This window comes from Hyperolius riggenbachi, chromosome 7 (assembly GCF_040937935.1).
Source record: "Hyperolius riggenbachi isolate aHypRig1 chromosome 7, aHypRig1.pri, whole genome shotgun sequence".
In the NCBI taxonomy this organism is placed as follows: Eukaryota; Metazoa; Chordata; class Amphibia; order Anura; family Hyperoliidae; genus Hyperolius; species Hyperolius riggenbachi.
In genome coordinates, this window is record NC_090652.1 from 268,858,363 (window position 1) to 268,870,929 (window position 12,567).

Consider the following 12,567-nt stretch of genomic DNA (forward strand, 5'->3'; position numbering starts at 1 on the left):
GACATGCACAGTACACACATTATGCAGCATATATTAGTACAGAAATGATGCACAGCATAGTCTGCCGCAGGCTGCTCTCTAGCAGCACCAGAGGGCACCCCCAGCCCAGCCAGGCTGGACGGCTCCTTCCAGGAGGGAATTGTTGCATCGGAGGTCTTTAACTCCTAAGCTGCCAGCACACTTTCTAAAAAGTGCAGGCCAGTCAGTAGGATTTATCCAGCAGCGAGAAACACAGTAAAGCATCCATTATTCCAGTCACCAGTGACCTCCATGACACAGGAAGCACTCTGCAGCCAGCCAATAACAGTGGAGCAGAAAGCACTGCACCCTCAGCCAGCCTGTGCAGCTCAGGCAGCTTAAAACTACTGCATCTGCGCTAAACCACCATGGAAGAAATCACATGAGTCTATGTAACTCTATACGATTTGATACTGTGCGGCAGCATAATCCTTAGGGCAACGCAATCAGACAACACCGTAACTCACGGATTACAGTGCAGCATCCTCCCTCATCCCTCTGCTCACGCTGGTCTATTTACAGTACCACAGCTACAGCTCCGATGTCACATGACATCGTAGCCATAGTATTGTAAACAGACCAGCGTGAGCAGAGGGACAAGGGAGGATGCCGTGCTGTGTAATCAGCGAGTTACAGCTTTAGCGCTGATGGTGCATTAGATGACACATAAGGGAAAGAGTGATAAACAGCCCCCCTTTGCGTGGTGGGAGGGAGACTTTGCTGAAAGCTGCTAGGGAGGCCCCTTTCCATGGTGGTGGTAGGGAGTCATTTTGGCAACCTGCTGGGGAGAGAGGACGGGGCCCTTTCCATGGTGGTGGGAAGGGGCATTGCAGCAAGCTGCATGCTGTAGCACTGTCTGGAAGGGGAAACAGATGCTGGCTGTTGCAGCTCATACATCCAATGCAACACAGGGGACACATAGCCAAGGGGACACAGTAGCCACACAGCTAGAGGTGCCACAGTGACCACACTGAAAGGTGACATCCTGGTCCCCAAGTGCAGTCCTTAACTTTCCTAGGTATTCCAGCTTAAGAGGGTCAAATATTAGGGTCAACTTATACACGAGGTCAACTTTTATCAGAGTATATATAGTATTTCTATACAATCCAGGCTCACCAAATCACTTTTTTTAAAATTAACTCATTGGAATCTTATCTAATAATATCTGTCCCTGTGTTGCGCTACTGCACATGTGCAGGATGGACTGCTGCTGGGACAGGAGAACGGGGCCAGGGAGCCTAGTAGACCGGTGCACGCACATAACTGGCGGTGTGAAAAGACTTAAGCCTGTTTAAAAAAAAAAAAAAAAATGGGCTCTAGGTCAACTAGAACTATTAAAAAAAAAAAAAAACACTAGCCAGCCAGTACTGTTCCAATTTCAGGAAATGCTTCTGAAAAGGAAACCAAATCCCATGAGTAGACTGGTAAAATATTTTATGCTTTCAAACAGGTTTTGAAAATGTCTGAGTTATTAGATTGCAATACCCTATGAACGTAGTAAAAAAAATCAGAACCACACTTACTGTATATTTACTCTTTTTCCATATCTGTACATTCTCCATAAAGGTGGCCATACACTCAGGGCTGAGGAGTCAGGGCATTTCCCCCTCCCACAAATATCCAAAAATTGCTCCTACTCCTAATACAGTGATCTGAGAAACCTTTTCATATTTTCTTTTAGTCATAAATGTAAGCGGTGCTTAGTCCACAAAAATGAAAAAAAAAAAAAAAACAGTCAAAGCTTACTTTTGCTGCTGCAATAAAAGCGGTCACTATTTTTAAAGTCCAATATACCCATCTGGTTGTGACAGTATATCTAGATACGTACACATGAATCTAACATTTCTGCTGTAATGCTGGGAATACAAGGGTCGATCAGGCGGGATTGACCCCAGCGGCTTGATTCCCTGCCATTGTCCGCCGGCGGGGATTGAGCAGCGTGAGTAGACCAACTGATTATTATTAGCTGGCCGGATCAGCTGCTCGATACACTGTACAGAAACATACAGTGTATCCCCAGCATTAGAAGCCTGATGTGCATTTGTGTCAAAAAAAAAAAAAAGAAGGAAATTGGGTTTGGTGACTACAAAATTAGTTATACAGTACATATGCACTCCCAGCTGTAATAAATACACTGAGAATGTTGTGCACACTGATCAGAGGTGATATCCATCACCAGTAAGCATGGTTTAGATGGTGGATGAAGAATGTGCAGGAGAATTAGGCTATTCTTCCTCAATTACCTGCACATCACTCTTACATGTACCCAGTTAGATTGGCTAGGGCCTGATTAATGTCCTTTGTGGGCTGGTGCACACCGAGCGGCTTTTTGGGCGTTTTCAGATCCGCTTGGTCAATGTATCTCAATGGGGTGGTGCACACCAGAGCGGCAGGCGTTTTGCAGAAACGAAAAATGCCTGGGTGAGGCATTTTTTGGATTGTGGATGCGTTTCTGCCTCAATGTTAAAGAGGATCTGTAACATAAAAAGATCCCCTGGGGGGTACTCACCTCGGGTGGGGGAAGCCTCCGGATCCTAATGAGGCTTCCCACGCCGTCCTCCATCCGTCAGGGGTCTCGCTGCAGCCCTCCGTGGAGTCCGGGCAGCGGTGACGTCATTATTTACCTTCCTGGCTCCAGCGCAGGCGCTCTGACGGCTGTCGGCTCCGAACTACACGGAAATACCCGATCGCCGTCGGGTCTGCTCTACTGCGCAGGCGCAAGTTTCCGGCGCCTGCGCAGTAGAGCGGACCCGACTGAGATCGGGTATTTCCGTGTAGTTCGGAACGGAAAGCCTCCACAGCGCCCCCCGCTGGAGCCAGCAAAGGTAAATATTAAACTAACAGTCGGCACAGTCGCCGGCTGTTCGGAGGGCTGCGGAGAGACCCCCGTGGGACAGAGGACGGCGTGGGAAGCCTCATTAGGATCCGGAGGCTTCCCCCACCCGAGGTGAGTACCCCCCAGGGGATCTTTTTAATGTTACAGAGTCTCTTTAAGTATAGGAAAAACGCAAACCGCTCTGAAAAACGGCACTTCAGAGCGGTTTTGCAGGCGTTTTTGTTACAGAAGCTGTTCAGTAACAGCTTTACTGTAACAATATATGAAATCTACTATACTGAAAACCGCAGTAGCAATCCGCAAAACGCCTCATAAAAATAAAAAAAAGCTTTTAAAAATCTGCTAGCATTTTGCGGATCTGCTAGCGGGTTTTGGTGTGCACCAGCCCTGTAAGAGTATTTGTAGAGTGCAGACAGAAATCAAAACTAGTCCTTTGTGCCTATCAGCTACTGTACAGCAATATCCTTAGTTTTTATTTAGACCAGAGATGCATTTTAACTACTATTAATGCTGAAAAAAAATAAAATAAGTTAGAATGCCCCAACATACAGGATTCCAGTTAAAGGGAACCTTAACTGAATGGGGGGGGGGGGTAAAGAGTTTCACTTACCTGGGGCTATTACCAGCCCCCTGCAGCAGTCCTGTGCCCTCGGCGCCGCTCTGGAATCCTCTGGTCCCCCGCTGTCACTTAGTTTCGTTTGTCGACTCACCAGTTGCCGGCCGCCATGCGTATTATTGGGTGCGTTCACCAATGCAATTAGCGCTATTGCGGACCGCAAAGCGTACAAAAATATGCGTTGCCGCATTCCGCACACGTAGATTTGCGGCAACAATAGTTGCTAATTGCATTGGTGAATGCGTACAATAATACGCATGGCGGCCGGCGACTGGTGAGTCGTCAAAAACGAAACTAAGTGACAGCGGGGGACCAGAGGATTCCAGAGCGGCACCGAGGGCACAGGACTGCTGCAGGGGGCTGGTAATAGCCCCAAGTAAGTGAAACTCTTTACCCCCCGTTCAGTTAAGGTTCCCTTTAATCTTCCTAAATAGATAATATCAGCTGAGTTCCAGGGCATAGATCCGCCTCCTTGCAGAAAATGGCCCTGGCCTTTTCTATATCAGATATAGCAAAGGTAGAGGTCCAGTGAATTTTATACAAGCAACATACTGGGACATTCACATTGACAGACCAGGATGGCTGAAGTGGTACAGTATCAGCTTCCTGGCCGAGAGCTTTTTTGTTCCCAAAAGCAGATGCCATTTTAATATATCTTTAAGAGTCTGAAGCGCTGGCAGTGACAAGATGTTTTTCAGGTTACATACTTTCTATCAAGATTGTAATAAGCAAATTAGAGGAGTCTGAGAAAAGCCTAAAACGAGTCGAGTATTTTGTACAGACTCCAAAGCTGTGCACACAACAGGTTTTCTCATTCGATTCATATACAGGGGAAGGATTAACCAAATTGTCAGACTAACCTTGACACAGTAAAATAAAAAACTCAAATATCGATTGGACAGGATGCAGACTAACAATTGCGGCAGGGCATGAGCATTGGCATATCGATGGCCTATAGCCTTGTGCTGCATTGAACAGTGCATCTATGCAGTTGATTTCCAATAGATTCCAGCAGAGAATCTATTGAAAATTGATGTGCAGGGTATGGTAGGAATAGATTCCTCCTGAATGGATTCTATTCTAATGCCAACATCGTTGCAGTGTATATTAAAAAAAAAAAGTTAAAAGGTGCCAGATGCGAGTAAAGCTAGAGAAACAAAGAGTGGGCATTTACTAATCAACTGTTCTGATTCCCTCAGCTCTCTAGTCCCATCATACCTAAAATCCCCAGGACCCTCTTCTGGGTCACTGGAGTGTAGCTTAAGGGCTTGTTTCCACTAGTGCGGCGTGCGTCTCGCAGATGCATGTTGGCACTAAGCGGGTGGGCGGGATCGCAGGTGAATCCCATGAGCCGTGCCATGCACGGCTATGGGATTCGCAGCCTTCGCTGCGAATTCTGCAGAGTATTCCGGCTGAATCGCTCAGCCGTGGCGCCATTATCCCATATGGCAGAGTTTCCCCGTGCGAATCATGTGCGGGGAAACTCTGCGGAATCGTGGCGGAAACCGCGATAGTGAAAACGGGCCCTTACTGCACAGGCTGGGCTGTGACGCACTGCGCATAAAGTCATATGCATGCACAGAGCACTCCTGGCCACGTAGGACGCACACAGCCCAGCCAGCACAGTAAAGCTAGATTCCGGCAACCCGGAAGAGGGTCCTGGTGGGCTTTTAGGTATGATCGGCTAGGGAAAAAAAAAAAATGGGAGTGGTGGGCATCAGGACAGGTGATGGTATATGCCGGCTCCCCCGGTTTCTCTAGCTTTATTCGCATCTAATATGTTCAGATCCACTTGAATTTTAAATATTTGTTACCAATTCTGTAACTTCAATCACTCATGCAAGTCAGTCCTTGGGAAACATTCCATACAACATCTTTATTTTCATTTAACAACTAAAACATTAATTGTGTTATAAGTGAATATACAGGAGTCTTACAATTTTTTTTAGCAATAACAAGTGATTAAAATTTGTAGCTTCTACTTTTTATTTATGGAAATTTTTTCTTCAAATTGTAAAATGTGCTATATCTGGAAAACAAAGACAAAATAGCGTACGTCTTCAAGAGAATACTGCCTTCCTAAAATAGCACAAGGCAGACCTGGGAGGAGGAGTCTAGACCGCTGTACAAAACAAAACACCGCCTTGTCAAACAGTCAACACTGGAGGGAAGGCATTGTATAAAAACCAGGAGCCTGCAATAAGGCATGGTGTTTAACCCACTAAAAAAGGGGAGTACAGGGAACATTTAGTATTTTCAGCTACAAGTAATCGCTTCTTTACATGTTGCTTGTTTTGCCATTTAGAAGGTTACAAAGAAGTTGGCCATTTTGTAATACAAATATAAAAAAAAAAAAAATATATATATGGACATTGGTTCAAGGAAATTAAGCAGAGGAATATGAATGTTTCCTTTTAAACAATACCAGTTGCCTGACTCCTGCTGATGTCTGTAGCTGCAGTAGTGGATGAATTACAGCCGACACAAGCATGCAGCCAATCCAGTTAGACTTCAGTCAGATCACCTGATCTGCATGCTGGTTCAGGGGCTGTGGCTAAAAGTATTAGAGGCAGAGGATCAGCAGGACTGCCAGGCAACTGGTATTTTAAAAAGGAAAAAAAATCCATATCCTCAGTTCAGGCTCCCTTTCAGCACAAATGCCTGTCTCTGCGCAGTAGGCAAAACTGATATTAAGGTCACATTCACACTGCAAGTGCTATAAAAACACCAGCGATGACCGAGTGGTTCTGTTATGAGTCACATGGTGTCGGCAGCCATGTTCAGCAGGCACTTGCTGGCGCTTTGTAGGGATTGCCAAAATTTTCCTCAAAGTTTTTTTATGAAGGGCATTTGTAGAAAACTGCCTACGGCTGTATTTAGCAGAGCAAGCACAGCGTTTTCAAACGAGACCAATTCACACCTTGCTAGCGCCGTAAAAGTGACACTGTGTGAACAGGATCAGAGATGGGACGGACATGAACAAAAACAAAGATATAGCAACAAACGGTCAACATAAGCAAACATAAAAAAGGCAGATAATAACTGTTACAAAAAAGGCCAGAACGGTTCTTGTAACTTTAGGAGGGAATCTTTCTGGTATGCAGATTCACAATTTGTAGACATCTTAAGTGCAACAAGTGAAGAAAGAACAATATAGTGAGTGATGCAATACACGTCACAACCTCTGGGGTAGTCAGGAAAAGAAAACAAAATTGCTGCATATTTGCAGGTGAAGCAGATTTAATTCAGATGGTTTCACTGGTAGAGCGCTCGCTTCACACCCCTTCATCTTCTGAATCATCTTCGGAGGCTGGAGAAGAAATGGATACATCTTTGTGAAACTTTATAAAAACGGAGCAGGTGATCAACTACATACTACTGATTAAATAAGTTGCAGAGGTGTAAGTGGAAAGGAGTGTAAGGCAGGGGAGCACACTTGTGCCATGTGCCCCTCACAGCAATGGGAGTGTCCGCGCTCTGAAGTTTCTGACCTGGCCTGGTTTGCAGCCACTGTGGAGGGGTCTTTGGGAGACTGCCTGAGAGCAGAGCTGCGGTCAGTGATACATAGGCTTCTAGGGGCTGAAGGAAGCCCCAGGTAAGTAGATTTTTTGTATTCCCCCTCATTTGCCTCGTGTATCCTTTAAAGCAGGATTGTCGCCATAAAAAAAATCAATTCAATAGCAACTGGTTTGAGTATTATGTGATAAAGAGGTTAATCCTGCATTAAAAAAAAAAAAAAAAAAAACACACTTTCTGCTGTTATGATTTGGAGTTATCACATACTTAGCACTGGCCCTTTAGTAATCAGTGCCAAACAGTTGCATGCTGGGGGTTCTTTTATCTAGAATAAATGCCATGTACCAATTCCCTGCTTATCTGAAACAATCCCCTGCTCACTTGTGTTTGCAAGCAAGGCTGAGGCGACTCAGCGATTGGAGAGAACAAAAAAATTTAAAGGGCAGAAATGACATCAGGATTTAGCCTAAACTGGACCAAAAAAAAAACAAAAAAAAAAACACTAGCAAGGATTTGTCGTAACCTAAGCTTAAAGAGGAACTCCAGTGAAAATGTAATAAAAAAAAGTAAATCATTTATACATAATTGTAAAAAATGAAGCCGTAACCTAAGCTTAAAGAGGAACTCCAGTGAAAATGTAATAAAAAAAAGTAAATCATTTATACATAATTGTAAAAAATGAAGCCGTAACCTAAGCTTAAAGAGGAACTCCAGTGAAAATGTAATAAAAAAAAGTAAATCATTTATACATAATTGTAAAAAATGAAGCAGTCAGTGTTTGCCCATTGTAAAATATTTTAAAAACCAGATTTACATTCTGACATTACATGGCAACATTTTTACTGTTGGTAGGTGATGTAGCTGCATGCTTTTTTGGCAGTTGGAAACATCTGTAAACAGCCATTTCCCACAATGCAACAAGGTTCAGACAGGAAACTGCTAGCAGTACCACGGTCCTCAGTTTCTTGTGGGAGGGGTTTCACCACAATATCAGTCATACAGCACCGCCTGATGGTCGGTTTGTGAAAAGGAATAGATTTCTCATGTAAAAGGGGGTATCAGCTACAGATTGGGATAATGTTCAATTCTTGGTTGGAGTTTCTCTTTAAGGCCTCTTCTATACAAGTGGATGACCTGAATGCTTGTTGGGCAGCTTGGCCTCCCATCTGCCAGCCACAAGTGCTGCTTGGCTGCAACTACATGCAGCTGAAAGGCAGACTTTGGTAAGGGCCACTATTAACCAGCTGTGGAGTAGGAAGTAAAAAAACAAAAAACAGACATCGGAGCACAGGAACCACTGTGCTCAGAGTCCAAGTCCATAGGGGACTTGGACCATAAGACGCACTCTCCCCCAAAAGTGGGGAGGAAATGTCAGTGCATTTTATGGTCCGACTACTACTTTTTGGCCAGCACTAGGTGTCCCAGGTTTCCCCTCACATGCACATACAGAAGTGGCCTGCTGCTCTACTTTCTGTTAGTTCTACCTGCATTTATAGATATAAATGCAGTCAGCAGATGATTGGTGAAGGTGGCCGCTCTATGGCCCGCCCAAAAAGGTAACGCGGCCACTCAGTGGCTCGGCATCAAACAGCTCTATGGTGATTTGAAAAGCTGTGCGCTGATCGGCTGCCGCGGTGGATGACTCGTGCCTCAGCCAGACTGATAGCTGGCCTTTAATATCTTCAATCGCGGCAAATGTGTTTGTCACAATTGTGGCCCTGCAGATAAATACATGGATTATAACTTGCTGCCAGACCTGAGCAGGCAGTTTACAAAAACTGCCGAAATCCCGGGAAGCTGTGTTTTATATATGTTCGTGTTTGCCTGCAGGACTTCCAATTATAGTGGCTTGTAAACTGCCTGCTCATCTCTGGCAGCAAGTTATAATCCATGTATTTATCTGCAGGGCCACAATTATGACACATTCACCGCTATTGATAGCTGGCCTTTAATATCTTCAGAGTCTGATTGGCTGAGGAACGAGTCATCCACCGCGGGAGCCAATCAGCGCACAGCTCTTCAGATCACCATAGATATGTTTGACGCCGAGCCACAGAGTGGCCGCAATACCTTTTACGGGCGGGCTATAGTGTAATCCCCAGCATTCAAGGGGTTCTCAGCCAATCATTGCCGGCAGATGCACCAATTGCTTCTCTGTGACTGCACTGTCATCAGGGCCACACACACTGCTGGGGAAAGACAGGAAGCTACAAGCTGTAAAGCCTAGTGCACACCAAGCAGTTTTGGTAGAGTTTTTAGAACCGCTTGCGGATGTTGTAACGCTTGGGTAATGTATTTCAACAGGCTGGTGCACACCAGAGCGGTAGGAGTTTTGCAGAAACGCATACTCCCGGGCTGCAGCATTTTTTGGATTTTGGAGGAGTTTCTGCCTCCAACGTTAAGCATAGGAAAACGCTTCATAAAAACGCCAGATCAGAGTGGTTTTCCAGGCGTTTGTTACAGTAGCTGTTCAGTAACAGCTTTACTGTAACAATATCTGTAATCTGCTACACAAAAGCTTCATAAGAAAAACGCTTCAAAAACAGCTAGCGTTGTGGATCTGCTAGCGGTTTTTGGTGTGCAGTAGGCCTAACACAGTATCTGCACCATGATCAACACCATTTCTCAGGAGGACAGTGACAGGTCAGAGAGCCAGCAGCATGGGGAGCAAAGAGACCTGGAGATGAGAGCATCGGCACAGCTGGAGGGGATCTGGGGTGCTAGTATGTGTGGTTTGTTGGGGAGGGGAGACTGGAGGGGAGGGGAGACTGGAGTGTGGGGTATATGAGGCATTGTGAGGAGGAAGGGGTAGTGTCATATGTAGGGGGTCTGAATCAGAGTGTGGCAGAGGGGGGTGCTGCTTAGGAGAGAGATCAGAAAGTTACTGAAGGAGTGAATGTTTGAGATTATGGTACCAGGTATGTGGAGGGGATGCTGGTTTATTGGAGGCAAGAGTATGGGAAGAGAAGACTGGCAGATGTAGGGCGAGTGGTAAGGGTGGCCTGGGGATGCAGTTAATGGGAAGTGGGGTAGTGGTGTCGCTGGCAGGGGCTACTTTAGCTAGGCAGTGTAGCTCATGAGATAGAGATAGCTTAGGGGAGGCGACGCTTCACAAACCGCTCCTGCATCCTAGATGCACTAGGCTTAGAATTTTTCCCTGGTTTTTGGCCTCTAAACCTTGGTGCGTTTTATGCTCCGGAGCGTCTTATGGTCCGAAAAAAAAAAAAAAAAAAACTACCTTAACTTCTGATTCCTAAAGAGGCTTCCCACCATCCGGCTCCCCCAGATAGAGAGTGGCAATATTTACAATTACCTCAGCGCATATGCGCAGTAGCGACTGCTACTGCACATGTGGATCCACGCTACTGTGCAGGTGGATACGGCTTGCACCAGCACAGTATAGACCAGATTGACACCTTCCCGACTGCCTAACGCCAATAGGCGCTGGGAAGGTGGCAGCCCCAGCTAACGCCGAAAGGTGTCAAGTCCTGGGGCGGGGGATCACAGGCACATGCCTGCTCGAGTGATGAGCTCCGCTCTGTCAGTGTACCAGCGGCAATCGTCTAGACTTTTAGATGAGAAACCTCCATTTACATTGTACAGCGCTGCAGTCTATGGCAGCGCTGTACTGGGGAGAATCCCCTGGAGAGGAGAGGCACCAATTGTGATCCCCTCATAGGCTGATGCCAATGAGAGGAATGCCGTGGCGATTGGCTGGTAGGGGTCGGGAGGGATGGCATTTGTTTTATTTTATTAAAATGTACTAATAGCAAACCCTGCAGCAGCGTTTAGAGCCCACCAACAGAAAACTATGCTCCTGAACTGGTTAAACTTGGCTATTGCCACCAGAACCAGAGCACAGAGCCACTACTGGGCATGTCAACAAGGAGATTCTATCTGAAGAGGAAAGGGGGGGGGGGGGGGAAGCCTCTAGGATCCAGAGGCTTCCCTCTCCCAAGGCAAGTACCCCCTGGAAATTTTTGTTAGATTCTCTTTAAAGCGGAATATAACCCTGCATTTCAACTTTGCTCTAAAACATTATTTACAGCATATTATATGCAAAAAGCATTTTTTTTTACTAGACCAGCATTGGAAGGGTTAAACACAGAGGTTTTAAGTTGGTTACATTCTATTTAGTTAGTGTGTAACTGTTTATCAATAGATACATCTCTTTGGCTGTCCTCCAAGCTCCTTCTCAGTGAGAGAGATGAGTCATAATAAACACATATTTGTAAACAAAAAGTATCTAACTCAAGTTCGGATTCGGTTGCAGAAATCTCTAGGGACTTTAAAGCCCTGTGTAACCCTTCCAATGCTGGTCTAGTAAAAAAAAAAATGCTGGTTGCATATAATATACTGTAAATAATGTTTTAGAGCAAAGTTGAAATGCAGGGTTATATTCCGCTTTAACCGATTTTGCCATTACCCTGATAGGATTAGATTCGACAGCTTGTTACTCAGTATTTACTGGTAATGCTGGTGTCCCTTTTATGGCTTAATCACCACTAGGTTACAGTCCAGTATACTTACTGTCAAGATCTTCCATGTGTGCTTGAAGGGTCCTGGCAAGGTTTATGAACTGTTAGGAGGGGCAAAGAAGAAAAAAAAAAGTTAAGTCAAACAACCACAATTAGAAATTAGGCCTAGTGCACACCAAAAACAGCTAGCAGATCTGCAAAATGCTAGCAGATTTTGAAACTTTCTGTAGCGTTTCAGCTAGCATTTTGCGATTTTGGGAAGCGTTTTTGGTGTAGTAGATTTCAAGTATTGTTACAGTAAAGCTGTTACTGAACAGCTACTGTAACAAAAACCACCTGGCAAACCGCCCTGAAGTGCCGTTTTTCAGAGCGGTTTGCATTTTTCCTATACTTAACATTGAGGCAGAAACGCCTCCGCAATCCAAAAACTTCAGCAGCCCGGGAGTATGAGTTTCAGCAAAACGCCTCCCACTCTGGACCAGCCCATTGAAATACATTACCCAAGCGTATCCACAGCCGCAAGCGGATCGCAAAACGCAGCCGAACCGCTCTGGTGTGCACTAGGCCTTACAATGGTAAAAAAATGCCACCAAAACCTACCAAGTCTCCCAAATCGATTGACTGGAGAGTTATTCCAACTCCCATTGTAAAAGCAAATTTTACACAGAAGATACTGCTTTAGTACAAGGATACCTACTAACAACTAATTGCCTACAAAGCATCAAGGTTAGGTGTAAATTAAGCTTGACAGTAAATTACAGGTAAAAAAAAGTTAGGATTGGCCAAAGTACCTAATCCACTTAATGCCTAAAGGTGGCCATACACTTAGTGGTTTGCAAAAGCATCCAGCCCCCTTGACACTTTCCACATTTTGTCACATTACTGCCACAAACAATCCATTTTATTGAAATTCCACTTGATAGACCAATACAAAGTGCTGTACACATGAGAAGTGGAACAAAAATACACGATTCCAAACTTTTTTTTTTACAAATCACTGCAAAGTGGGGTGTGTACCGTATATTCCGGCGTATAAGACTGGGCGTATAAGACGACCCCCCAACTTTTCCAGTTAAAATATAGAGTTTGTGATACTCACCGTA

At 45.0% G+C, this 12,567-nt stretch overlaps 1 protein-coding gene across 3 annotated transcripts in view; it reads right to left on the minus strand.

Moving 5' to 3' along the window:
* Nucleotides 1-5,438: 5,438 nt before the first annotated feature.
* Nucleotides 5,439-12,567, minus strand: part of MARCHF7 (membrane associated ring-CH-type finger 7) — a 68,421-nt gene continuing 61,292 nt past the window's right edge. For all 3 annotated transcript variants that reach the window (XM_068245701.1, XM_068245699.1, XM_068245700.1), the window contains exons 10-11: nt 11,517-11,565; nt 5,439-6,780 (exon numbers count right to left, since the gene is read on the minus strand). In XM_068245701.1, coding sequence (XP_068101802.1) covers nt 6,746-6,780; nt 11,517-11,565 — 84 coding nt within the window. In that variant the 3' untranslated portion in view covers nt 5,439-6,745. The remainder of the gene's footprint in view (nt 6,781-11,516; nt 11,566-12,567) is intronic.